Below are 27,965 nucleotides of genomic sequence, written 5' to 3'. Positions count from 1 at the left end.
GGACTGTGTGCGTTTCCTTTGTGAAGGATAAAAATCATCAAATTGAACTCTGATTTCCTTAAAATTATAGTTAAAAGCTTTCACCCCCCAAGTAAGTACTGAAATGTGCTCATAGCCAACACATTCTAACAGAGATAATTTGTAAATTTTGAGGGCAATTAACTGAACCTGTGATAAATCGAATCTTTCCTTCTAAGGATGTTTATTATGCAGATGCCTGTTACACTAATACTTGAACTTATACCTTGTGGTGTTTGCTGTCTTAACTAGTCCTGATACAGTTTAGTTACACTTTCGGAATCTTGATAGAAGGTGAGTGGGTGTATGTGAGAGTGAACGGTTCCCAGCTCAATGTAAGAAGACTTTTTTATAAAATTGTGACTTTTTAAACAAATTTGTCTTTACCTTTTTTCCACGTATAAACAAGCCGCCCAGGGCTGGTTCCGTAGCTGCGGCACTGAGGACACCTGCCTCGGTCAGATATTACCACACAACGTACCGAGGTACAAAGGTCCCCTAAATATTCTAACGTTTTTATTAATCTTGGTGGCAGAGGTTCAGTGGTTTTTATCCCAAGGTCCTGAGCAAAGGTCTGATCTCGGGATCTCTGCCGCATGGTTAACGGCCAGGCGGGGTTTTCGGCGGCTAGCGGTCCCCATCTCCCAGAAGGCTCAGTTCCGGTTTGGCTTCTGCTACGTCTCGCCAGTAGGGGAGCAGCAACGGCAAGGACGAGACTTTCTTCTCTATCAGGGGCCAAAGGTGGGAGAACAAAAACTCATTTCCCTTCGGTGACAAGTGCAGTCCATCCGACAGATAGGATGAGAAGTCCTGCAAGGGAGGAGAGCACAGTTCAACTGGGGGGGCCCGCTGCTCGCCACCCCTTTGTGAGGTGCGGCCTCGCTGCCCGGTATGCACTGAGCATCGTGAGCCGCGTACCATCCGGCGCCTGCCCGAGCCATCCTTCCAGCTCCTCAGACGGCAGAGGCCGAACAAGTGAACACGGTGCATTAACAGAAACACGACCTGCTGGTAGAAGAGCTCAGGGCCCTGGGTGCCACACGGTTTCTGACGCCCCCGGTCTAGCTAGGAGGCGGACGGGCAGGTCGTTAGGTGGAAGAAACCCCGAGGAGCAGCCTTTGCCCTAAGCCGAGCCCCCGTCCCTGCGGCCCAGCTGGGTCACAACTCTGCCAGACCAGGGCCTCCCCAGGCCTCGGTGCTCCTCTCTGCCATTTTGGAGACGCTCTCTCAGGAAAGCCCACCCCCACCCCCCATTCTAGAAATCTCAAAGGACACAGTAGTGGGCAGTTCCCTTTTCCGGAGCAGTACAGCCTTCCCAAACTTCCTGGATGGACGTTCAACCCAGACAAAGCCAGGACTCTGCGTGCTGTCCCCTGCTGCTCCTGGCCTGGGAAACCACAGGAGGGCTGAAGCGCGGGGGCTGCTGGGTCCTGTGACCCGTGACTACAGGAGAGCGTCAGACTGCCTTCCTCGTACTGCTCTGCCTGGGGGCCAGCTTTCACCTTTTATAGTTGTAAGTGGGCTTTCTGGCTTTGAACAAAATATTTAGAACTACCTAGCTCAAGCTAGGATTTTTAGCTACCACCCTGTCCTGCTTAAATTCATCGTTGTACCTTTTAATGAGTTTTACAATAGGGGGTGGGAGTGCTAAAAGAATTTGGCCTGAATGTCCTTAATATGAACCATTTTTGGCTCATTTATTTCACTCTGTGCTCACTCCTGACTGTTCAAGGGGTCCCGGAGAAGGATGGCAGCTGCTGAGTCCAGCAGAGGAACCACGCCGGGCAAGCCCCCCCACCCCCACCCCCAGCTTTCTGGTTTAATCGGTGAAAGCAACAAGGGTCGTTGCTTTACTCAGAGCCACTCTAGGCAGAGCCACACAGAGCGGGGTCCCGTCTGTCGGATCCTGCTCACCCCAAGGCCCGAGCCAGCCCCGTACCTGAGTGTCCTTCTGCATCAGGGTCCACAGGTCAAGCACATCGATCCCACAGTCTTGGGCTACCTGTAAGCAGGCGCCCGCGTATTCGCCAACAACCGAGTTCAGACGATTTAATTTGCAGCCTGTTGAGAGAGCGCGCGGGTGGCAGTTGGCCCTGGGCTGGCCATGCTTGGTGCACAGGCACGGACCGCCGGACCCGATGGTCCCCGTGTGCTGCGCTACCCGGCACGGGACCATGGGGACGAGGGGACGGTGGCTGGTCACCGCAGAGGACACGGAACGCAAGTGCAGAGGCAGGAGAGGCCGGCGGCAGCCGTTGGACCCAGAGGCTAGGAAGGGGGACGCCGGAGAGGGACGCCGGGCCGAGACCCCTGAATCTGGATGTGAGGAGAGGCCCCGGCACTGGAGTGAAGCTCACTGGGGTTCAGCCCGAGAAGGGCAGAGCCGGGAGGGGCTGCGGAGGCTCGTTCTCCGCAACTATCGTGGGCTGGGCGGGCGGCTCCCTCCCCGCCGCCGGCGCCGAGACGGGAACGGACGGGCCTGTCTTCCCGAGAACGTCCTCGCAGCCCGTGGCTCAGGAGCCGGGCTGCTGAACCGTCTGCGGTTCTCCACCGGGCCTCCACCCACGTCTACGGAAGCGAAACAAGTCTCACGAAACAATGCCTACTGTGTCCCAGATCCTGATTTTTTTCTATTTCATTCAAAAAAAGGTCACTCGCTCGGTTTCATGAACCCCGAAAGGGTTGTGACCTGTGGTCTGCGAAGCGCTGCTGAAGCTCTAACTGGCACTCTGCCCGTCCAGGCTTAGCACAGACTTGCGAGCTCACAAGCCCTCACGGGAGGATGGCCGCTGGGGGGTCCCCGCTTTGCCCTCCGGAGCGAACGACAGGCGATTCGTCCACTTCCCGCGACTGCCCTTCAGATGTCTGCTGCCAGCGGGCCTGGCCCCTTCCTCCCCGTCTGTCCTCCTCTTCAGGGTAAACTTGCCCTATTTACCTCCTATGGGGAACTTTCTGGACATCTCTAGATTCTGCTTCTGTACTTTCAACAGACTGTTTCAATACGTCTGTTAGACCGTTAATCATATTGCGGCCAGTATCTAATGACGGGACCGCTGCCCTCCCTAGTCCAACAGGCAGGCACCGGGTTCCAGCCGCTTCTGTGTCCGGAGCACCTGGCCAGGTCCTGGCTTAGCACCTAAAAGTACACGGACGAACAGCGGTGGCGACAAAAGTGCCTCCCGGTGCGGCCGGGCAGAGACCTGGCGCTGGCAGGCGGAGAGCTGCGCCCGCGGAGGGGGCCGCGATCGGGGAGGAGGAGGAGGGGTGCCGGCACAGGGCACAGGCAGGGCTGCGCGGACGAAGGGCAGAGCAGCGGCCTCGGCAGCTCGCACTGCTGGGAGGCCCGGGGGACGCCCCCAGGTGTGGACGTCGGGGTCCCAGCCCCGCGGCGCAGGCTCTCGGACTCGGCCGCGCGTGCTTGGGGTCCGGCGGGAGCAGGCCACGCCGCCCCAGCCACGGGGAGTCCCGCCCCCGGCCGCGGGGCGCCCACAGTCTCGGTGTCCTCACGGCCCGGAAGCCGGCGCGCGTACCTTGCAGGAGGCACTCCTGCTCCCAGGCGGCCTCACAGAGCGGGGGCGGCGTGATGAGGACGACGCGGCTGCGGGGGACGCCGGCCTCCTGCAGGTACCCCACCATGCTCTCTAAGTTGGCCACGTACTCGGCCAGCGGGACGTGTTGCTTGGGGTTCTCGTCTGTGCGGGAGGAACACGGATACTCCAAATGCACCTTGTTACGAGGGACCGCGGGTAAGAGTAAGACGAGTTCACAGATCCGCCGGACTCCTGATGGCGCCGGGCAGGGTGAGCCCCGAGGACAGAAACGGGGGGCGGGGGGCACAGGACCCGGCTCTTCACACGGCGGACGTCACACCGCAGACGGCCGAGGCTCCCGGTGGCCACGAGTCTGCGGCCGCGCGCCATCCGAGCCGGTGCCCTGGCGCACACGCTCGACCCTCCTGCGCTCCCGTCTCCTCCGGGGTCACACGCCGCTAACCGGCTCTCCCTGACGGGTGTGGAAGGGACCTCGGCGAAGCGTGGGAGGCACTAGAGCAAGGCGCCCCCCACACCGGAAGCACTCGCTCTTGCCGCCACTCCCGCCGAGCCTGCAAAGGGTCATTCCTGACGGGCTCACAGGCAAGTATCACAAGACTCACTGCAGCCATTTTCCAAGCCACACGTAAGTACAATCGTAGGAGCAAAGTAAAATCACCCGTGATCCTACCACCCCGAACACCACAGGTGGCACTTGGATCTACTTCTAATCTTTTCCATGTTGATACGTATACTTTAAAAAACAAACACACCGTGGGGCGCCTGGGTGGCTCAGTCGTTAAGTGTCTGCCTTCGGCTCAGGTCATGGTCCCAGGGTCCTGGGATCGAGCCCCACATCGGGCTCCCTGCTCAGCGGGAAGCCTGCTTCTCCCTCTCCCACTCCCCCTGCTTGTGTTCCCTCTCTCGCTGTGTCTCTGTCAAATAAATAAAATCTTAAAAAAAAAAAAACAAACCTACAAAGATCTTTGTCCTTATGGAGCTCACATATTTTAAAACACACACACACACACACACACTGGGATGACACTGAAGATACATAACCATATTGTTCTTTTTTCACATAATGTTATATTATGGGCATTTCTGTGTCCATTAGTAGCCCTCAAAAACATGGTTAGTTGTTGCGTGACCAGCTTGATGCGTCTACTTTACCACGTGGCACCCTAATGTCTGCCATTCCAAGTACCATCCCAGGCGTCTGCACATCTGCCTGCTGCATTACTGAGTATTAGGCTGGATTTCTAGATGGGGTGCATGCTGTCAAATATCTTTCCGGAAAGATCACAAGTTTCCCCACCAGTTACGCAAGAGCGTGCCCATCTCACTCCACACTCAGCAGCTCTAAGTATTAGTGCTTAAAAAACACTTTCCAGGGTGCCTGGGTGGCTCATTCGGTTAAGTGCCTGACTCTTGGTTTCTGCCAGGTCATGATCTCAGGATCGTGAGATCGGGCCCTGTGTCGGGCTCATCCGCTGGGTATGGAGCCTACTTAAGATTCTCCCTCTCCACGGCGCCTGGGTGGCTCAGTCAGTTAAGCATCTGCCTTTAGCTCAGGTCACAATCCCAGAGTCCTGGGATCAAGCCCTGTATCGGGCTCCCTGCTTAGCAGGGAGCGTGCTTCTCCCTCTGCCCCTCACCCTGCTTGTGCTCTCACGCTCTCTCTCAAATAAAATCTTAAAAAAATAAAGAGTTCTCCCTCTCTCTGTGCCCCCCCCGCCCCCCACGTGTGTGGTCACGCTCTCAAAACAAAACACAGCTAAAAATGAATTAGGAAAACACAAGAATGCTTTTACCTTTCAGCGCACTGTCATTGGCACCAAAGAAAATTGTAACTGCTACTGGGCTGTCCAGACTGTTCTCTTTCCTGATTAATCTTGGAAGGATGATTTTGGCCCATCTGGTATTGTAACCTGAAAATCCACGATTCAGAACATCACATTTTCTGAAATGAAGAATTTAAAAAAAAAGATGAATTGTGAGCAAAGAACGGTTTCTAGTCCATCTGCAGTGAGCCCAGTGTGTGCCCTCCAGCTGTGGCACCTGCTCCTGTCATGCAGCTCTGATGTACTTTCACTTTTTTTAAAGTTTATTTCAGTCATCTCTACACCCAACGTGGGGCTTGAACTCATGACCCCGAGATCAAGAGTCGCAGGCTCTTTGGACTGAGCCAGCCGGGCGCCTCTGCCGTGCTTTCACTTTGAGAAGAGCATTAACATAGTTGAACATGCTGTCCTTAAAGTCTTTCCAAGATCTAGGTCGTCTTTCCTTGACAAGAGGGGTTATGAATAGCTGAGCAAAGGGGCTGGCATCTCGTCTGCGGACTCGTGCGTGGCGGGGGCTGGGGTCCTGTCACAGGGTGCTCACAGCAGACAGGTGTTAATCTGAGCAAGCATCTTGGGTGGAAAGTCACTAACAAGCTGGAGCTCAAGGGTAACAATGGTTCGTCAGCGGGGGGAGAGGGTATCTATATAGAAGATTTCTGAGACTTTTTACAGACTATTTTTTAAGAGGCATTTTAGGGGTGCAGCAAATCGAAAGGAACAGAGAGCTCCTGCATACTCCTGCCCCCCACACGCACAGCCTCCCCAACTATCAACAGCCCCCCGCCCCCCAGAGGCACATTTGTTGTAGGTGATGAACCTATACTCACACATCATTCTCAGTATCCCCCCATGGTTTTGATTCAATCACATATATATACACACACACACACACACACATACATACATATATGTATGTATATATAGTGTTTCAGTTTGTTTTGCCTTCTTAAAAACACACAGTTTGATTTGCAGGACCGTAGGGTACAAGGAAAGGACCATGGATCTTGAGCTAGTTGCCTGGGTCTGTGTCCCAGTTCCTTTACTTAGTGGCCGGGACCCCCAGTGTGTTTGCAGACCATTGTCTAAAGTTGTCCATAATGAAAATTTTAAAAACCCCTCAGAGTACAACTTCTGGTTAGCAAACCGACGTGGCTTACTTCGGTGTCTAGTTCCCATTCCTACATCTCAGCAGAGAACACGGGGCTACAAGGCCAGGGAACAGAGGCTGAGACAACCGGAGACTTGGTTTGCCGCTACTCGAAAAGCTCTGAAAATGTATAAATCTTGGGGACAACAATAACAAAATTCAGCCACATTTATTTCTAAGTGTGATTTCTTGGTGTTTTTCATGCATAATCGTTACAAAAGCTGACTAGCCATTTTAAAGACTCAATTTAAAATGGAATACTCTTGGGGCGCCTGGGTGGCTCAGTTAGTTAATCGTCCAACTCTTGATCTCAGCTCAGGTCTTGATCTCAGGGTCATGGGTTTAAGCCCGCGTTGGGCTCCATGCCAGGCATGGAGCCTACTTAAAAAAAAAAAAAGAATACCCTAGAATTTTGATGAGTCTGTTTTACATCCCCTCCAATGGTTTAGTCACTGCAATGCTTAAAAAACCAGAAGGCAAGGCAGCCTGCTCCCTAAGGCCTGTGTGATGTGGCAGGAAAGCTGAAAGTCTGGAATCAGAGCAGCCAGGGTCTGGACCTCCCTGCCCTTGACTACCAGATCTGGCCTTGGCCATTTACCTAATTTCTCTGAGCTTCAGGCTCCCCAACTGCAAAAGATGAACCTAATACCTAATCTGCTAGGCAGTGTGAAGATTAAAAGTAACCAGACACACATAAGGAGCTCAATAAAGAGCAGCCATTACATATTGAAAAAAAAAATCATTAGTATAAGGCTATGAACCAGGAAAAAAGTGCAAGTGAGTGAGGCCCAGGGCTGAAACTGTTACAGTTCCCTTCTGAAAGGGGAAGGCTAACTGAATTTCTCTGGCTTGAACAGTATCATTAATAGTGCCCAACTTATTCCAAAGGCTACAGAAACTGGCACATTAAGAAAGACTTTAGGGGCGCCTGGGTGGCTCAGTCAGTTAAGCGTCTGCCTTTGGCTCAGGTCATGATCCCAGGGTCCTGGGATCGAGCCCCACATCGGGTTCCCTGCTCAGCAGGGAGCCTGCTTCTCCCTCTCCCCCTGCTTGTGCTTGCTTTCTGTCAAATAAATAAATAAGAAAAAAGAAAGACTTTTACTTAAATTCATGGCTAATAACAAGTATTTAAGTTCAGATGAAGAGGGAAAGGGTAAGAACGAACTGAAAGATTCCTTGCCAAACAACCCAGCTCTAGGAGATTGCCTTCCAGAAACAATGTAGATTAAGCCATTTTATAAACCAGGCAGGGGCTTATCTTTAAAAGCAAACAGCAGCAGCTTTTAAAAACTGAAAAAGTTGAGTTTATTCTAACTCCTTTAAGTCCTTCAAGTATTTTAAAGAAATATTGCGATAAGGCTAAAAAAAACCAATGAAAATATGTCAATAAATTTTAAAAGGATTTAAATAGATTTAAGAATTATTAGAATGCTTTTATAATGCTAAAACATAAAAGATGTCCCTATGGGACACAATGATGTATTTTAGATTACTATCCATGTAGTTAGTGAGGTACCTCTTTACAACTTGGAAACTGGGTTACATTTAACACTGAATCCGTCCACCTGAAACCAACATAACACTGTATGTTAATTACACTTCAAAAAAAAAAAGAAAAAACCCCAAAGGGCTGTGAATCAGTTCAGGGCTGTGCAGATGGCTGAAGCTGACATTAAAAATTCACGGGGGGGGGGAGGGGCTCGGGTGGTTCAGTGGGTGGAGCTTCTGACTCTGGGTTTCCCCTCAGGTCCTGATCTTGGGGTTGTGAGATCGAGTCCTGTCCCTGCCCCTCCGCATTCAGCGGGGAGTCTGCCTGTGCCTCTCTGCCCCTCCCCCCACTGGCGCATTCTCTCTCTGAAATAAATCTTTAAAAAGAAAATTCACCCTAAGTGTTCACACAGCTGAAGAAAATGTCCACCTAAGGGGCAGTTGTTTGGGGTGGAAGAGGAAGAACCCAGTTCCGGCGCTAAAAAAGGACGGTGGATGTAACTGCCTGGTCTCTTGGCCCCCAGTGCCAGTCAGCGCCAAGCACAGCCCCCGAGTTTGCCCGGCGGTTCAGGACCACGGGCTCTGGAGCCGGGCCACCTGCCACTTCTTAGCTATATGACCTTGTCAAAACCCCTCTCCACCTCATTCTTCTCAGCTAGAAGATGGATCGGAGACTCACTCACTCTGTATTACAGGGTAGTTGTAAAGATTTAATGAGTCAATACACATAAAGCATTTTAGTTTCTGGCACTTGGTAAGCATTCAGTAAAACTTAGCGATAATCCTCCCATTTTACAGAAGGGAAAACCGGTGATACTTTCATATTTCTAGATTAAGTCCACTTAAATAGGGAAAGCATTTGGGAACAGAAAAAGCCAAAAAAAAAGGTCAAATTTTTCATTTCTAGTTTAGGGGATAAAAATGAAGGAGAAAGTGAAGACATTTTATTTTATTTTTTTTTAAGATTTTATTTATTTGCAAGAGAGAGAATGAGAGACAGAGAGCATGAAAGGGAGGAGGGTCAGAGGGAGAAGCAGACTCCCTGCTGAGCAGGGAGCCCGATGCGGGACTCGATCCCTGGACTCCAGGATCATGACCTGAGCCGAAGGCAGTCGCTTAACCAACTGAGCCACCCAGGCGCCCAAAGTGAAGACATTTTAAAACACATTTCACATTTGGAAATAAAATATATTTTCTTGGTGTGTTTATTATACTGGTGAAGAAATTATCAAGTATTAATAAGCTGGTAGTACATCCAGCTTATTTCTTCTAAAGGAGAGACAAAACTCCTGACCAGTTTACATGTGGAAAATATTTCTAAGTATTTTTTAACCTCTTGAATTGGAGCAGTGTTTCCCTTTTGATGACTTCCTTAGCATATGCTTACCTTAAGTCTGGCAAATAAAATGCCAAAATCATCACTATTTCTAATATATATATATATTTTAAGATTTTATTTATTTGACAGAGAGAGAGACACAGCGAGAGAGGGAACACAAGCAGGGGGAGTGGGAGAGGGAGAAGCAGGCTTCCTGCGGAGCAGAGAGCCCAATATGGGGCTCGATCCCAGGACCCTGGGACCATGACCTGAGCCAAAGGCAGACGCTTAACGACTGAGCCACCCAGGCACCCCTATTTCTAATATATTTCATAAAGAGAATTTGGGGGACAAAAACCTCTATCCAGAAATGATGCTAACTTTGGTTTATGAATATACTTTGCTTTCTTTCAATCGAATTCCTTACTACTCGTTTAAATCATATCCACAGTAATACCTGCAAAAAAAAAAAAAAACTTCCTCAGACGGTGAATAACTGTATTTGTTTGGCTCCAAACCCAATATCTTTTCCACAACTTTTAGGGTTTTATTTCACATCCAGCAGAACTTTTGCTGAATCCTGAGCACCTGCCCTTCCTCCTTCCCTCCCCCAACCCTGTACACTAACCAGGAAAGGCCCACAAAGATGAAGAAAGGAGGAATTTACGGTTTGAAACTGTATCATTCACTCTGTCTTCTGAGATGCAGTTATAGTTTTCCATCAATAAGCACTCGAGTATCAATCTAGAAACTATTCTCACCTGACCAGCCTGTCAGCCAGTGATGCTCCCCATCCACCCTGCTGGAAAGAAAACTGAAAAAGGAAAAGTCCATTACTACGTATCGATGTAATTAGCACATTTTAGAAAGGGACATTTTGGTCATCAACTCCTTTTGTTTTCCTCTCATCCTCCCTGACTTCTTGGCCTTCAGCATTTGCTTCGCTCAGAGGTCATTTTAGGAATCACTACAGCTAAACCTCAGCAGCACTCTGGAAATTAGAGGGAGTTTTCTTCCCTATCAATTGGATTTGAGCCAGTCATCCGCATTTTACTGAGAATATTAGAGTCATTTTTACTTAGAATAGCTACTTAAATTTATGTACAAGAGATAAAATCAACTGTATGTTCAGTTAGGAAGCGAGATCCATGCTGTACTACATTTCCATACTTGAAAAGAGTAAGGAAGTTAATTACAGAACTCGGGGTGAACCTTTTTTAAATACACATTCCTATAAATTTGGAAAGCCCTTACTGCCCTTCTTGCCTAAAAATTGGCACATACACAGAAAATTGGTTGAGGAAGTCATGTTTGAAGAGACAAATAAGAAAACAAACAAACAAACACAAAACACCACGGGAGTAATTTTTTAAAGTGTACTTCCTCCCTGAAGTAGAACATACATTTTTCCTTAATATGGGTTGAAATGATCTTGGGTGAAAAGGTCATCTACTACGTTATTCTTGGGGACATTTTACTCAAGCTCAGCTTGTTCCACCAGAGGAAGCAGAGGGCGCTGGTTCCAAGTGTTCTCCGCACGGAGCGGGCTGCACAGAACCTCAGCAAGTGGTTCGGCCGCCACCGCGCTCCCGCAGGTGACCGTCCCCGGCAGCTCCGCGCGGGACACAAAGTGCTGTCCGTGCTGCGAGCGACCAAAGGAGGTTTCGTGGAAAAGGAAGACACTAAGCTTGTACCAGGTCTCCCGATTATCCCACAACTGACGGGAAGCAGGGACCTCAGGCTCGGTCACGGCCAGGGCGCGGCCTGGGCCAGGCGCCTCACCTCCCCGCACCTCACCTCACCCGTGGAACAGGCTCCGTGAGGCGGGTGTGCAAGTGCTGCGCCACCCACACCGTTACCCGGAAGCCAGGGGCGACCGGAAACGGGAAGCCCCGCCGGGGGCTCCGAACGGCCGCTGGAGGCTGCAGGCATCCCCGAACAGGTCCCGCCGCCGGGGCGCTCAGCCTTCGGGGCAGCCCGTGCCGGGGGAAGCGGGGTGCAGGGAGGTGACCTTGATACCCGCGGGGCAGACGGGAGGACGGGAGCCCGGTGCGGAGGACAGCCAGTGAGCTGGGGCCGTCGCCCAGAGAGCGCGGCCGCGGGCGCCCAAGCGACCCGCCATGTGAGGACCGAGCGGCGGTACCTGGGTGATGGAGTCTCCGAAGAGCAACACCCGCGGCCAGAGCAGAGCGCAACCGCCGCTCGCCGCCTCGCACAGCGCCATATTGCCTGCCAGCCGAGAGGCGGGGCCAGGCCGGATATCCGGGGCGGGGCGAGCGGCGGGGGCGGGGCCGCCCGCGGAGCTGGGGAGGCGCCTGAGCAGCGGTCGCTGTCCTGTCGTCCGCGGGGTGGCTGCCCGCCACTTCCCCGGGGCTCCTCGAGCTGGGCTCCTTTGGCGCCAACCGGCCATTTTTAACACATGCGATAGCAGTTGCCCCTCGGAAAGCTCGTTTTTGTCCGTTTACAAAGCGGCCTCGCTGTTCGTTGGTTCATCCCGTCAGGGGCGGGGCGCACGCAGCCCCCTGCCCTCGGGGAGCCCGGAGGCCTCCCGGAGAGTCGGTCTGGCCGCGCACCCCCCGGCACTTCCCCGGGGGCCCGAAGGGAGGGCGGTCTGGCGCCGCCACCAGAGTCAACGTCACCCTCCGGGCGGGGCCAGAGGTTTCCGCAAACAGCGAGAGTGTGAAGCCCGGTGGGGAGGAAGTGCTTCCGAGGGACTCGTTCATCACACAGCCATCTCGTTAAATAGACGGACTCGAGCGTTTATCGAAGGTTTTGACCTCAAAGAAAAACTTAAGACGTTTGCTGAAGACAGGAAGGCAGACTATTCAAGGACGAAGATGGGGTTTTGCAGGAGGGGAGAGAAATTAGGAAAGGTGGGGATCCATAGCCAAGGAGCAGGGTGGAGGGTAGAAGGATGTACAACTTCTAGAGACCGGATTCTTGCTGAAGGCAGGCCAGGGCGGTAAGATACCAGGCAGGGGGACGAGGAATTGGAGCAGGTACCCAGCAGGACTCCAGAGGGGCCAAGGGCAGGGCCAAGGTGGGGGCCTACTCCCAGGAGCTCCAAGACTCGTTGCTCAGAGTCCTTGCCACCTCAGCTGTGCCATGAAATATGATGGCTGTGACTAAAATGGGCCAGATGTTTTGAAAAAACTGAGCCTAAGGTGAAAACCAGACTCGCAGGGGAAGCAGTGCACCATAGAAAAGCGGACCGACCTCGCTGTGGCTGGGCCGCAGGGTGTGGGGAGAGCGGCTGGAGCCGGAGAGACAGGCACTGGGAGGCAGAGCCAAGTCCCCAGGCCAGCAGCAGTCCCCCGGCTGCAACGAGAATCCTCTGGGGAGCTTTAAAAATGTGCTGATAAAGGGCCCTCACTCCACCAACTAAGTTAGCTCCTGATGGTAAGATGTGGGCCTCAGTATATTTTTGCTGCTCCCCAGGTGATTCCAGCATGTAGCCAAGGTTGAGAACACCTGGCTTACTTAAGATGTTTGGACTTGATCCTAATTACAATGAAGCCCTGAAGGACTTTCAGTAGGGAAGGCCTGAGAGCAGGTCTGTGTATTTCGGGAAGGAGGAGCAGGGAAGCTGTGGCAGGAACCAGAGGGGACAGGGTGACTGGGACTCAGAGCCACCGTGGAGAAGACAAGGGCAGACTCAAGAGCAATTGGAATCCTCAACTCAAATTGCTTACCTCAGGGAGAGGGACTAGGGGAAAAAGCACATTCCCTTTTTACTATATATACTGTCTTATTAAGATATTACGGTATGTATTTTTTGTAACTTAAAAATGTTTTTAAATCTCTCAAAACCGGGGTGCCTGGTTGGCTCTGTTGGTTGAGCGACCAACTCTTGATTTCGGCTCAGGTCGTGAGATCGAGCCCCGCGTTGGGCTCCGTGCTTGGCAGCAGTCTGCTTGGGATTCTCTCCCTCTGCCCCTCCTGCTCGTTCTCTTGCTTTCTCTAAAATAAAATAAATCTTTAAAAAAAAATCTATCATAAAGTCTTACATGACACCAAAGGTGACCCTTAGAACTTTGGTTTGGGCCAGAGACAAAAGTGGGGTAGGGTATCTTACAGAAATATTTCAAGTAAAACTTCAGATTTGTGCACTCAAGCTTGTCACAACACAGGGAAGGAGCGCTTGGTGGCTGTAAGTCACCAAGAGGTGAGGCAAGGAGAGGACTAACAGGGTCGGTGGCGTTTAGGGACTGTGGGTGGCGGACGCCTTTAGCTTGACGGTGAGTGTGAGCGACTCTCGAGTGGGCAGGAAGATGAGAGCGAGTTTCTGCTCGTGCTCACCCCCCCGCAGAGGCGGCAGTCAGACCCGTGCGTGGAAGCGGACCCCAAGGACACCCCGGCTGATCTGCTCCCTCAGCACGCCGCACCCCTACACTCCTGTGCCAGTTATTTGCAAGTCTGAATTACACACGCTTCAGGAAACTGGCCTAATGATTAATTTACACACAGAGCAATTCAACAACTCACACCTGAATCCCCTGGAACTTGAGGCATAAAAATTATAGTCTGAATATCTCTGAATTGAATGTGAATTGAGTATCTCTGAATTGAAAGAAAATATCACTGAATCCCGAAAGTCGTAATTTTACAAATGTACAAATTAAGGAATTTGCCAAGAGTATCAGGAGGGAACAGAAAAGGCACTTGAGGTGATAATCTCTATTAATTCCCTTCAGAATATGGACATAAAAATACAAACCATCATGCATTTTCTTTCCTTAAAAAGGCCACGAAGACACTGATTCAGTTGCTATGAGCAGATCTGAAAGGTTTCATTGGCAGCTTAGGCAGTTTATTCAGTATTTTGGAATAATGGACAGATCAGTTGGTAATTTAGCAGCACCCAAGCTGTTGGAATCAGGGCCATTTGACGTCACAAGTCACTAGGCTACTCCCGAGAAACTAAGGTATTTTATTTTAAGTCACAGAAGTGGAGTCAAGCGTTCCGAAGCAGCTCACGGAGCCGGAGGCGGGCGGCTGTCAGTGAACGGGGGTGAGGGCCTCATACAGCCTCTGGGCGGCCAGCTCCACCATTTCCCGCAGGGATTCGTCTTCCTCGCTCCCTTCTTCGCATTCTACAGTCTGAAAGTGAAAGCACAAACAGGCCTTTCACCCTAAGTGTCTACAAGTGTTCTACGGCAGACAGACTGATCCTCTTTAGCGATCCTCATTTCCGGGAGGGGCGGGGGTCTCCGAAGCCTGGCGTCTGGGGCCCCGAGCTGTGGCCCTCAGGCCTGCAGGCGTGGGCCCGACCTGCGGAGCGCGACCGCACAATCACTGGGTCTAATTAGAGGTTAATTTTGGAAAAAGGAATAAATGGAAAATCTAGTGAACTAGATTTACTTCAAAGTCCATATTCTGACCCAGTAAGTTTCATTACCAGGAACTCAGTCTTTGTAATACCAATTACTTAGCAAGCTCAAAATTTGTATTAAATCTGATTTAGACTAATAATCTTCTAGTAATTTCTCAGCTACAAAACACTATATGTGGTTTTAAAATTTTATCATACTATAAATATTGCTCATATTACAACTTAGTAAGGAAAGAAAAAAGTAACACCCTTAATTCTATAACCTAATGATAACTCCCGTGAACATTTCAGCGTATAACCTTCCAGATTTTGAGCTACACATATGTATTTCTTTAAAACCAAAATGGGGTAATTTGTCATACTTGCGGTCTGGTTAACTTTTCTTGCCCCTCACTGATGCGGGGGGGACAGCTGTGCCCATCAGTGCTCCCCATCGCCATCCTGCTGATGGCTGCCTGTTCAGGCCTCTGTGGCCGGGAGTACACACACACACACACACACACACACAGCCTATTGTGATTTCATTTAGTTTCCTACTCGTGTGTATTTCGGTCTCTTGCAGTTCTGCTGATGTTACAATCAATGCTAGAAGAGAAATCCTTGTATATATCTTTGCTCGAATTATTTTATTATTAACTTGTCCAATTATTTTCTTTGATTAGATGCAGTAAGTGGAATTGTGGATAAAGGTATTTACTTTTCTGAGCTTTTCTAGGCATTTCACCAACACACTACGGAAAGAACGTGCCAGCTCATTTACAATCCCCTCCCTGCCCCAAACTGACCCTGATAATAAACTGTGGCCCGGTTTTCCCCGGCGCCAGGTCCAGCACTCTTGTTCATCTGTGCCCAAGTGTTAAGCAAACAGTGAGGTTTTGTACTTTCAATCCGTATTTCCTCTAATTACTAGTGGATCGGAGCTGAACATCTGATTCATGTGCTTGCTGGCTGTCCAGACTTCTTCTCTAGTGAACCACTTGGTTATATTCTTAGCTTATTTTTCTAGTGGGGTAAAATAAACTAGTGCCTCCTCAAAGCATCTATATAGTCAAAGAACATAAATTTAAAACCTATGTTGTTTGTTTAGTAGAACTGTTCTAATCTTCAAAAACAAGACTGTAAGATATACTTATTCACTTATGCTTATGAAATAATTATGCAGGATCTGTAGCGTGAGACCAGAGCAGGCCCCAAGATCTTGAATCCCATTGTTTGGAAAAGCCACTTGGATCTTGCTGGTAAAACCAGAGAACAGCTTCTCTGAAAAAATCTGGAATCAACTGGATGCCAAATAAGAGAAACGGACTCAGGCCTCTCGTGCAAAAGTAAATGACGGGGAATATACACACGAGAACCGTGTGCTGTGCAGCAAGGCGCAAGAACACTTAGGACAGGGGCGCCTGGGTGGCTCAGTCGTTAAGCGTCTGCCTTCAGCTCAGGTCATGATCCCGGGGTCCTGGGATCGAGCCCCGCATCGGGCTCCCTGCTCAGCCGGAAGCCTGCTTCTCGCTCTCCCACTCCCCCTGCTTGTGTTCCCTCTCTCGCTGTGTCTCTCTCTGTCAAATAAATAAATAAAATCTTAAAAAAAAAAAAAGAACACTTAGGACAGGATGGGGAAGCAGCAAGAACGCAGGGCGCCTGGCCGGCTTGGTCGGAAGAGCATCCGACTTTTGATCTTGGGGTCGTGAGTTTGAGCCCCACACTAGGTGTAGAGATTACTAAAAAAATAAATAAGCTTAAAAAAAAAAAAAAGAAAGAAAAAAACAGGAATGTGTAACTTTACATATAATAACATAAACAAAGCCTGTAAAAAGCAAATGTAGGAAAAAAAACTGGAAGGAAATGCCAAAATGCGGAAGTGAGCTGTCTGGTGTGAGACCAGAGATTACTTTTGTTTTAACTTTCTTTCCCAAATGTCCTGAAATGTGGGAAGGAGCAGCTACATACCCGTGTCTCCAAGTTTATATTAGCTGTTTTCCCGTCCACTGTGACACTGAGAATAGAACCATCTTTTACACTTACACAGTCTTCTCCAAATATGTCCCTTAAGATAAACAAAGATGCAATATTAGTGCAAAATGCATTAACAAGGAAGTCAAGTACATTTTTATATACCAGGGGAAAAATAATATTGAAGATAACCCCTAGTTCTGAAGTAGAATACTTCTATCTATTCCTGAGATGGACTTAATTTAACTTCACATATTTTACTAATTTTATAAAATGGTTAAAGTACACAGCAATCATTTAGTAAGACTGCTTTCTTCAGGGGCACCTGGCTGGCTCAGCTGGTAAAGCATGTGACGCTTGATCTCAGGGTTGTGAGTTCGAGCCCCACGTCGGGCCAAGCGCTTACTTAACAAAAAAAAAGCATGCTTTCTTCAGCTGGTACTGTGCTAGGCACTTTATACACATGATCTTAACTTACAATCTTAGTAAGAAGCCTCTTTTACACAGGAGGAAAACGAGACGCAGGGAAGGGATTTGCCTGCAGCCCTGCGGCTGGAAGGCGGTGGCTGGGATTGAAGTGCAGGCATCTCCGCTGAACAGACTCAAGGCCGCTGCTGTCTGCTCCTCTGAATCAATTTCAAACGCCTCCTTTGAGTTAAACTCTTCCCTGAGCATCTGCTACGTGCCAACTTCTTAGGGACGGAAGTCACTGAGACACTGCGTCTGTTGCCAAGGAGCTGGAGTTTAATCACTAACTTCCACGTCCGTCCGCATCAGTTACCCAGGCGCCTGCACCCGCCGTCGGAGCAGCAGGCCGGAGCCAGGCCGGGAAGGGCAGCTGCGGTCGGACAAGCCAGACGGGCCGCACTGCCCACACGGAGCCCGCGGGGTCGCGGGGAGGCCCGGCCAGCCGCCTGCTCCTTTAGGACGTTAATGGTAATAAATACGTTTGAATAAACTTGGCTGGGTAACCTAGTTACTAAGGAAAAATGCTGGATTTTAACTACAGAAATATATTCAAAAGGTAGGGAAAAAATATCTCACGTTCATGTAATCAATTACTGGTTTGTTTACAGAAACCAATAAACTCCTACGTACACAATCCTAAGGATTTAAACAACTGGAGTTTTTAGATTATGATCGACTGGAAGTTTAAACACTCCGGAATGTCACGTTCACGAGGCGCATGGAAGCTCTGGCTCTTTGGCTCCTGCTCCTGCTCCTCACAGTTCACGTGTGTGTGTGGAAGGGCGAGGACGAGGGACAGGGCAGCGGCCGGGCCCGCAAGCCGCGGAGGGAGGGCGGGAGGGCGGCGGCTGTCACGATCGCCCGGGTGGCGGCTGTCATGATCGCCCGGGCGGCGGCTGTCACGATCGCCCGCAGCCCAGCGAGCTTCCCTCCGGCGCCACCGACCGCGCGGCCTGGGGGGCTTAGCCCGTCCAGGGCGACACCGGTTTGCTCTCCGCGAAGCTTCCAGCACCAGCGCTGCCCGACGGCACAACTGTTCCAGTCACGTACCCCGCAGGCCCCGCAGGCCCCGCACACCTGCCTTCCACGGAAGCGCTTTTTAACCTGCGCTCCCGGGAGGGGCTGCGGGGACGGGCGTCTAACCCCTCGACGACACAGATAAAAGCGTGGGTGGCTGTGTGGTAAGTTGCGCGGTCTCACCCGACTGTCCCGGGCGTCCAGGATCTCGAATGATTAGGACACTCAGGCTGGCAGGTCGGGCTTTCCGAAACTGCAGAGTGCAGCCCTCTGCAGACAAGAGTCGGGGATGGGGCGGGGGGGGGGGGGGGACTGCTCTGACCGCAGGGCTGGGGACACAGACACAGAAGCTGCTGCCTTTGGAATGGCACCGCCTGTCCCTGTTCCCGCCTGTGAGCTGCTTTCCAGTCTGTACGACAGGGATGCTTTTTAATATCAAAATGGCAACACCAAGAACCTTTTTCTGAAGACGTGTGGTAGCTTCTTCTAGCAAGATCACCTCTGAAAGCCTATCCGTTTTTTAAAAGCTACTAATTGGCTGCCTTAAAAGATTATCAGTGAGGAATTTGGGGGGAAGGAAGGAACAGATATGTTAACATAAAACCTCCAACATGCAGAGGACCTTCTTTTGTTAAGACATCTAGTCAATGAACTTTCAATTTAAATACAGAGGCAGTTAATAAAAGTGGGAAAAAAAAGTAGAAGCAGTCACTCAACAAGAATTTGAGAGATACTATGTTCAAATCTTTTAATTTTCCTTTTCTTGGCATAATACATAGCTTAAATGGTGGTTATCCACTATGATGCAAGTGATTATTTTATCTGGAAAAAAAATCCCCAAATCAGTATCTAAAAAAATTTTTATTTTAAGTAGACTCCACACCCACTGTGGGGCTTCAACTCATGACCTTGTGATCAAGAGTCACATGATCCACTGACTGAGCTAGCCAGGAGCTCTCCCAAATCAGTCTTAAAGAGTATTTGAGAAAAGGGGAGAGACCTAATATCTGGTGTTTAGAAAAATACTGAGTTTAAAGGTACTTCTTAGTTTACAGACTTATTATCTGAGAAGAGTCCAGAAGAAAACCATTCTTAACGCAGAACTCACATTTAAGGAGAACACGTATAGTAATTCTTAAAGGCACATTAACACCAGGTGAAGAGTTTAGTACTTGACCTTAGTAAAGATGTACGAATCTCAGTCGACCATGCCAGAAAGAGCTAACCAAGGTCACAGGTATTTGGAACTAGCTAGAGTGTTAGCTGGAAGGATGAGGTTCAAACCACTTTACGGATACAAACACAGACATCCAGACCAGTTAAGAGACCTGTCTGAGCTTCACAACCATCAGTGAGCCAGAACTAAATCCCGGCCTCCTCCTCCCCGCCCTTGGCCTCACCACCCCTTATGGGGCAATAATGGGGACAATACTTACTGGAGCATGATCTCCAGCCTCTTGCTATAAATGTGCATTTCTAATTTTTTAGAAACCTTTTGTACTGCACCTGGGGAAAAAAAAGCAACAGAGATCAATTTCCAAATTCTTATTTAGAATAGTTACCGAGTCAATATCAGAACACAGTTACTGATAAGATTTAAGGTGATCAACTATGGAATCCTTCAAGTGACAAACAAACCATCTATCTGCTGAGGCAAATTGCTATTTTCATCCCTTTATCTTTTGTTCTTGTTAAATGCAGAACCACAAAATGACATTTAAGATTACTTTACATTTTATTTATAATGTTCCTCAAACTTTTCCACATTTCATGTATGTGCGGAAGTAACCTTGTAACTCTAGGACTCCTGGGGCACATCCTGGCTCAGAGATCTCTGGAGCTTTCATTTTACCTAAAACATTATATAACTTTTGCATTCTTGTACCTATACTGATTTTAATAAAATTAATATTTAAAACCATGCGCCAGTTAGATCACTTAGCTTTCCCTCCCCAAAACACGGTAATCTGACAGTTCAGGAAGATGATCTGGTGTTTCAAGTGTGCCCCGGGACATCAGTAAGTGCCCCCCAGCCCATCACCAGCAGCAAAACCATGCAGAACTGTCTGGCAGTTCCTTGAAAAGTGAAACATTCAGTTAGCATATGACCCAGCAACTCTACTCCCAGGTACAGACCCAAGAGAAGTGAAAACACATGTCTACACAAAAACTTGTACATCAATGCTGAGAGCAACATTATCCATGACAGCCAAATGGTAGAAACAACCCAAATGTCTATCAACTAATGAATGGAGAGACAAAATGTGGTATACAATGGAAAATTATTTTGCCATGAAAAGGAATGAAGTCCTGATTCATGCTACAACATGGATGAAACCTGAAAGCATTATGCTAAGTGAAAGAAGCCAGTCACAAAAAACCGTGTATTATGATTCAATTTTTATGAAATGTCCAGAAGAGGTAAATCCATAGAGAGAGAAAGTAGGAGAAAAAAAAAGCAAGCAGATTAGTGGCTATCTTGATTGGGGGCTGATAGCTAAAGAATATGACGTTTCTTTGTGGAGTGATGTAAGTGTTTTCAAGTTGATCATAGTGAACCTACTCGGTGGAAAAGAGCCAGACTGCCATTTTTCCTAAATTATTCTGTAAGTCAGACTACAGTTACTCTGATTGCTTTTAAATCATGAGGCTTTTTCCTTCTTTTTAAAAAATGCAGGTCTCACTGGTATATAACATTATATTAATTTCAGGTATACAACATGATCATTTAATATTTGTATACACAGTGAAGTAATCGCAAGAAGTGCAGTTAACCATCCATCACAACCCACAGTCGCAAAAGGTTTTTTCCTTATGGTGAAATAAATAGTTTTGAGTTTTAACTGAATATAAAATGAATCAGATGCCAGCCAAGAAAGCTATATAATAAAACCTTATACTTTAATTATAATCATTAATTCTGTTAAGTATTAAACAAGCATTTAACTGACATGTAAAATCCCATGAAATACATTAAAAACTATCTAAGCTATGAAACTATTAAAAGAAACTTTCCAAACTCTGAGTGCACATGTATGCATATTTGCCTATTTATCACTAATATTTATGACAAACTCCTCAGATACCCGAGATTATATGTGTACAATGTGAAATCATAGTTATCTATGTACACCTGCCCCTAGTAGGCGCGTGTGTCAGGACACAGACGTGCTGAAAACAGGTGCAGTGCCAAACGGAAGGACGTAATGGAACAGAAGAACATAAAAGAATATATTTTGAAAATGCTTAAGCTTGGCTGTGTGTCCTTGACGAGAACAGGGGGATACAGAAATTGAAGGCGGGGCTAAACACACACACAGATAAAAACACAAGTTGTATTTCCAGAATCTGGACCCAAGTCTCAGCAGGCTGAGAAATGAAAAGGGAGCGGAATGCTAGCAAAGGAGAATCAGCCTGTTCACAGACGGTGCCTCTAGAATGGACCTGGCAAACTTCGGTAAATGGCCTGATGGTGTCTGAGGCTTGGTGAGCCACGTGGTCTCTGCGGTCACTAGCCGACTCTGCGGTGGCAGCTCAGAGAGCAGCGGCACATGGTATGCAGATAAACGGGCATCGCCGTGTTCCAATAAAACTTTACAAAAACAGGTGGAGGGCTGGACTTGGCTTGTGGGCCCTGGTTGTTGACTCTGCTCTAAGTTCAAATACCAAGTCTGGCTAGGAGAAAGTCAGTTCGTTACACAATAAACGTATAGGATGAACGTCCTCTACTTCCCCACGTGCAGCCAAAGAAAAGAGGGAGTGTGTCAGTCCTCGTGATATTTTTCATCTTCTGAAGGAGCAAGTCCTGCTTATTAAAATCCCTGTCACTTCGCCCCATGGGTGACAGCTTTCCAGGCTAATGTAGCACACACACTCCTTGGGTCACTGTCTTCTCTCTTTAAAATTCATCTTGTCTGCTTTCTCTCACCCTCTGTACCTAACCCAGCAGGAAAGACTGCAGGCTTGACCTTCAACCCATCTCCAGAACCCAAGCACTTTCTGCCACCCCCCCCACCCGCCTGGCCACAAAAGCTCTCAACTGAAACACCTGCTTTCTTTACTTGCCCTCCCAGTCTCTCAACGAGCACCAGCGCAACCCTTTAAAAACCTTACAACATAACACGCTTCACTCAGACTACAAGTCCAAAGTCCTTAAAATGGTCCATAAAGCCCTACACTTCTGCCCCTGCTCCAAACCCGATGAAGCCGCCCCGGCGCTCACTAGACCACCAGCTCCCTGGTGCTCACTAACCATCTGCCGTGTTCGCTGCTGTGCCCTGAGCACCGAGAATAATACCTGCCCAACAGAAGGTGCTCGATAAATGTTTGTCAAATGAATGCTAGCTTTGCAAGCACCTCATTGCTCCAGAAGAACAGACTCTCCTTTTCTGAATACAACACAAAGCAGGGAAGCACTAGGGAACCCAGGGCCGCCGGCTAATTCAGCACAGTTAACTCATGGAAAAAACCCTCTTGTAGCCTGTCTGCAGTGACTCCCTGGGGAGTGCCCAGACGCTAACCTTAGGAAGCAATGTTTACACTGTTGTTATTATTATTAAAAATGGATCACTAATAATATAATAGCCATTGCTGACTAGCACAGATCAGAGTAAAGGCACACTTTCACTCTGGACCAGAGTACTAAGAGAAATGCGCAATATAAAGTCAGACCCATCTAAGGTCGCTCACGCGCTCCTTCCTGTTTGACACAGACAGGACACATTTGGTGATTATCTGTTTTCATTTTCCAGCACAGTCGCTAAGCGGCAGCTTTGTCACAGCTGCAGATGGCGTGTGGACACCAAAGTCGACAGGCTCAGGCCCAACACGCCCCGTGGCCCCTGCCCCACCACACGGCGCGGGAACGGGCTCAGGGTGGCTACGACGTGACACGGCCCTGAAGACCCCCCAGCATCCTAACACCGTTTGTGCGTAATGTCTCATATTTCAGAAAAGTACACAAATACCTGACAAAAATACTGACATCAGGTGATTATATCACAGGACAGACTTCATTTTACAAAAGGGTTATCAAAATGCAGTGAACAGAAAGGAGTCCGGGAGGTTAAAGCAATTCAGTTCCGAGTGTCTGATCTGAACGGAACGAAGCTAAGCTACAAAGGGAAGGCCGGCTGTGTTCTCAGGGAAGTGGGCATCGATCCTGAAGGGTGTGCCCACTCCAGGCTCTGGGTTTGAGGCCTTCCTTCCTGTTCTCTGCCCTCCACTCTGCCCCTCACCGCGCCACCACTCATCGGTTGTGACCTCAGCGCAAGGAAGCTCCTCCTTCCCACACACCTCCACCTCGCGCTTTGTCCTTTGTATTTCTATCACCTAAGGAAAATGTAAAATAGGAAAATAAGAAAAACCTGACAACTGCCTTTCGAGCTGTTCCGCCACACATGCACCTCTGTGTCCGGGGGCACACGCTGACACTGAGTGGGCACCCCGGGAGACCCGGGCTCGTGGAGGTGCCATCCTACACGCACACGGGGTGGCCGCTCCCCACCAGCTAATTCCACCAACACAAGTCACCGGCGGCGTCCAGATGAACGTTTTTACCATTTTTTACTATTACTCAAAACAAATTCAAGCGCTCACCAGCACCTCAGATGAGTAAGTTAGATTCGTCTAGGTATTTATTCGGTTCATTGTACAGACGCGGTCAGGTACAAGTAATGGATTATTAAGTATCCAGCAAAACGTTTTTTCCTCCTGAAATCAAAGACTACCTACTTGTTTAATTCTTTGTAATTTCAAGGAAGAGAATCATTTTCTCAGAGCACAACCTGGTACCATGAGAAGGGTAAAGGCTGGGAGGCTTCCCCGCATTCTTCATGGGCTACCTTCCACGCCAGTGAAGCGTTACACTGAGTTATGTATAAAATAGATACAACTGGAAAGAAATAACACAGATATACTCACTAGTGTCTTCTTTGACTGAAAATGGCTACTTAGAAAAGATGTAGCACCTAAAGTGACTGCAAAATTGCCCTAAGGAGGGATTCCATTCTGTTCAACGGGTTTTCCTGAACACCAACAGGGCCACCGATTTTCTTATTAGACTGCTGGCTCGATTCAGCAATATTTTGGAATTTCTGATTGAGAGGACTGTGACTAAGGAATTTTATCTTAGTGTTCATGGCAACCAGATTTTCGGCAACAGCACAAATGAAGACCCAGGACGAGAAGTAAAATATGAGTAACATGCAGTGTTATGCACGTATTGTACCTGGAAGGCTACAGGGGTGGAACAAGCAGATTTCAGATTCTAGAATTCTGTCTTCTGCTTCCTAGTTCACAGACCATGGGAGAAGCGAAAGAATTAATTGATAAAAATGCAGTCATTCCGTACCTTTCCTTATCTTCGGGTTGGACTGGACTTCCAGTATCACGGTTGTTACCGTGTCTGCATACATGTCATTGGAAGGGTTTGCCAGCCACTGTGAAGAAAAGGGCAGCAGCTGAACGGTGTGAGCAGCGCCGGCCACACACGCTGTGCGCGCTGCTGCGCATCCGCGGGCTGTACGGCGGGACTCTGCGTCGTGCGTTTCCACGGACTGAAACTAACCTGCACTTAATAATGCTGGACTTCTCTAAGATGTACTGAGTGCCTCCTCTGCGGCAAGGGCTTTATGGGCATCCCCACACCTGATCCTCAGAACACCTTCATTTTACAGAGGTCACTTGCATGAGGTAACACGGCAGTAACTCAGGTGCTGGGATCAAATGCAGATCCCTGAGCACTGGGTTTCATAAGCACACAGCATGGGAAGAAGGCAGTATTTTTAAACACTTCCTTTTGTTTCCCACACGAAGCCTAGGCCCCTTGCCCCTGCACATGCCCAGGGCTCCGAGACGGTTTTCCTCCTCTGCCAGGTGAATGTGGGACCAGGTGAATTATTTCAGGAACAAGTGCCTTCCCTAATGTGTAAGGGGCGCCTGGGGGGCTCAGTCGGTTGAGCATGCTACTCTTGATTTCAGTTCAGGTCGTGGTCTTGGGGTCATGAGATGGAGCCCTGTGCGTGGGCTCTGTGCTCAGCAGGGAGCCTGCTTTAAGATTCTTTCCCGCTACCCCTCTCAAAGCTTGGGCATGTGCACTTTCTCTCTCCCTCTCTCCAAAAGAAATGGCCAAAATCTTAAAAAAAAAAAATCTGTAAGAACAGAACAGCAGACCATCTAGATGGGGAATTTACATAGGATTCTACCTCGAGGCAGAGAAAGAGATGAGGTACTTCCTGGATCATTTGGTTCCAGGATTCACTTTGAAAGTCCTTCTTTAAACTTAACAGATGCCAAGTTATCAAAATCAACCATCAAATTAATTTGGTGTCTGGGTTCCAAATTCTACCAGTAGGAATTTAAAATTCTAATAGTAGGAACCACACACAGTGGTTTCTAGCCTTTGTGTATTTGGGTCAAAGTAATATTGCTTATTTAAATTTTCAAAATTCCACTCTTAAGAGCGCTGCGTGACGTCTATTTGTTTCAAAGTAACAGAATTTGATTTTTATCTTGAGAATGCTGGATATTTTGATATAAGTGAAGACATCCAGCGCTATCACAAAATTAGTTGGGACTTCTCACATGAGACCTATATTCACTACACATACTAAATATTAAGCCTTAATTTAACATTAGTTCCATTTCTTTTTTTTTTTTTTAGATTTTATTTATTTATTTGACAGAGAGAGGGAACACAAGCAGGGGGAGTGAGAGAGGGAGAAGCAGGCTTCCTGCAGAGCAGGGAGCCTGATGCGGGGCTCAATCCCAGGACCGTGGGATCATGACCGGAGCTGAAGGCAGACGCTTAACAACTGAGCCACCCAGGCGCCCCTCATTTCTTTTCTTTTCTTTTTAACTAGGCTCCACACCGGGCATGGAGCCCAATGCAGGGCTTGAACTCATGACCCTGAGATCAAAACCTGAGCTGAGACAGTTGAGCTGGATGCTCAATGGACTGAGGTACCCAGTTGCCCTTCATATTAGTTTCTGTTATTGGAACTACATAGAAAGTGCCCAGCTATGTCATATTTAAAGCTGATCTGGGCAAGAAAAATATGCACACACACACATATATTTTTCCTGATTGAGAAGAAACAAATTTTCTCTATAATTATATGTGAAGTCTTAAAATTTTTTCCCCTCCTTGTTTAGGTAAATGATCTTATCTTACTTCTAATACCACCATTCCTGGCTCCTGTATGACAGTGATATTTTTGAATACTTTCAGAGCAGGTTTTTCTTGAATTTCTAATTCTTCCACGTCACCTGAAAAAAAGAGTATCAAGATGTATATAATTTTCTGATAATCTTCCAGAGGCATTATTATTCCTTTGTTTATAGAGACAGCTGAAATAAATCTGATACACAATGAAAAAATTACCCATTTTTGTACTTAGATTTCAAATAACTAAGTTTTATGTGAACTGCTTGCAGCAAATGAAAGATCTCAACATGTATTAAACTCATATAACGAGGCAGGATTTACCTTGGACCTTCAACATTTTTTCAGTCACAAACTTTGGTGATTGTCAAACATGTGTTTATGTAAGAGATTTAGCCACTAGCATCTTAAAATTTAACATGAGACTAGTCAACTACTTCCAACTAGTCACTTCTGCCTTCTGTCTTCATAGACTTCATCATTCTACAGGAATATTCTGTTGTTTAAAAGGAGACTTTTCTGGTCCTCCCAGGAACCTCTTAATTAAGGGTTAATTTTATTAACTTTCTGTGTTATGACCTATAATTCTGGTATGAGGATCTGAAGTAAAAGAAAAGAAGTTTTTCTTTCTACTGGTTTATTTTATGGTTGTATTTTGCTATTTGAATTATGAAGAGCATATTAATATAAAGTGTAATTTATTATTCAAGTGTTCCTGCTTATTAGAGGGAATCCACACCTTTTAACTTAGTCAGTGCCCCTCATTATGTTCATGCCCCAAAATCTCTAGCTCCGAATGGTCTAATATGAAAACAGAACAGGTCTGCTGTTCTACTGGCCTTTGGCCAGCGGCCATGTGTTCTTGTAAAACCTGCTATATAGACTGGTCCTGATGGAACCAGAAAACTGATTTTCTGAATAAGAAAAGAAATAGATGAAATTTAGCACTAGCATACACTAAAGTGGATTTTAAACACGAGGAGCAAAGATTACTGATTTTAGAATTTTCAGTGGATCAAGGATAAGAAGTATAACACAATTTAAAAAATTTATGAGTACACTTTCAAAAATTCACCAAAGCTGAGAACATGTCCAAGCAAAGTACAAATAAAATTTGTGCAAATTCTGAGATAATTACCCAAATTAAATAACATCCTTTCCCAGATATATACTTATCTTACTCAAAAGCAGAAAACAATTAGGTGCATTTTAACAAATACACACACCTGTCAATTTCTGTAGTTGGTAATAGAGCAAATTAAAAGGACCGGTATAGGGAATGGCTTGGGTCTGTTTCACAGTGCTCATGGCCAAGTCAGTATAATCTGAAGAGGAAATTAGAATAAATACACTTTAAGTAACAATACTAGTCACACAAAATACAATCTGCAATCTACAATCTGCGCATACAGGGGTAGAGGGAAGTTAAAGCAAGGTAAACAAGAACATGTTTTTCAGAAAGCGTACAAGGTGCTCCTTAATCTCTTTCCACCCTACATTTCCCCCTTTAACTCCCTACGCCCACCCCTGCTCCCCGACTAGTTAGCTTATGCTTCAGCTGTAAGACAGCAGCCTCACTGCCCTGAAAACATCGGGTCCCTGCAGGTCTCCAAGCCAGTACACCCCAGCTTGTCCTCTGCTGATCCCGGGCTTGGCCACTCCCGACAACCCTTCACCACGCAGCACAAG

At 47.9% G+C, this 27,965-nt stretch overlaps 2 protein-coding genes across 5 annotated transcripts in view; both read right to left on the bottom strand.

Moving 5' to 3' along the window:
- The window catches only part of IAH1 (isoamyl acetate hydrolyzing esterase 1 (putative)), a 12,452-nt gene extending 864 nt beyond the window's left edge, over nucleotides 1–11,588 (bottom strand). Inside the window, exons 1-6 of one of the 3 annotated variants that reach the window (XR_004302463.1) lie at nucleotides 11,489–11,588; nucleotides 10,107–10,159; nucleotides 5,363–5,511; nucleotides 3,549–3,710; nucleotides 1,958–2,079; nucleotides 406–828 (exon numbers count right to left, since the gene is read on the bottom strand). Coding sequence is in view for 2 of the 3 variants with exons in the window: in XM_032430022.1 (XP_032285913.1) it covers nucleotides 646–828; nucleotides 1,958–2,079; nucleotides 3,549–3,710; nucleotides 5,363–5,511; nucleotides 10,107–10,159; nucleotides 11,489–11,569 (750 nt within the window). In the remaining variant the exon portion in view is untranslated. Of the gene's footprint in view, nucleotides 1–6; nucleotides 829–1,957; nucleotides 2,080–3,548; nucleotides 3,711–5,362; nucleotides 5,512–10,106; nucleotides 10,160–11,488 lie in introns of those variants that run through there. The other 2 variants (XM_032430022.1, XM_032430023.1) reach the window with 2 other exon arrangements.
- Nucleotides 11,589–14,252: 2,664 nt separating this feature from the next.
- The window catches only part of CPSF3 (cleavage and polyadenylation specific factor 3), a 43,234-nt gene continuing 29,521 nt past the window's right edge, over nucleotides 14,253–27,965 (bottom strand). For both annotated transcript variants that reach the window (XM_032430069.1, XM_032430071.1), the window contains 6 exons: nucleotides 27,503–27,601; nucleotides 26,286–26,380; nucleotides 24,465–24,552; nucleotides 19,549–19,618; nucleotides 16,625–16,721; nucleotides 14,253–14,445 (listed from right to left, as the gene is read on the bottom strand). In XM_032430069.1, coding sequence (XP_032285960.1) covers nucleotides 14,344–14,445; nucleotides 16,625–16,721; nucleotides 19,549–19,618; nucleotides 24,465–24,552; nucleotides 26,286–26,380; nucleotides 27,503–27,601 — 551 coding nt within the window. In that variant the 3' untranslated portion in view covers nucleotides 14,253–14,343. The remainder of the gene's footprint in view (nucleotides 14,446–16,624; nucleotides 16,722–19,548; nucleotides 19,619–24,464; nucleotides 24,553–26,285; nucleotides 26,381–27,502; nucleotides 27,602–27,965) is intronic.

This window comes from Phoca vitulina, unplaced genomic scaffold, assembly GCF_004348235.1.
Source record: "Phoca vitulina isolate PV1807 unplaced genomic scaffold, GSC_HSeal_1.0 scaffold42, whole genome shotgun sequence".
In the NCBI taxonomy this organism is placed as follows: Eukaryota; Metazoa; Chordata; class Mammalia; order Carnivora; family Phocidae; genus Phoca; species Phoca vitulina.
The sequence above is the reverse complement of the archived record's forward strand: the minus strand, read 5'-3'. Positions and strand labels throughout refer to the sequence as shown.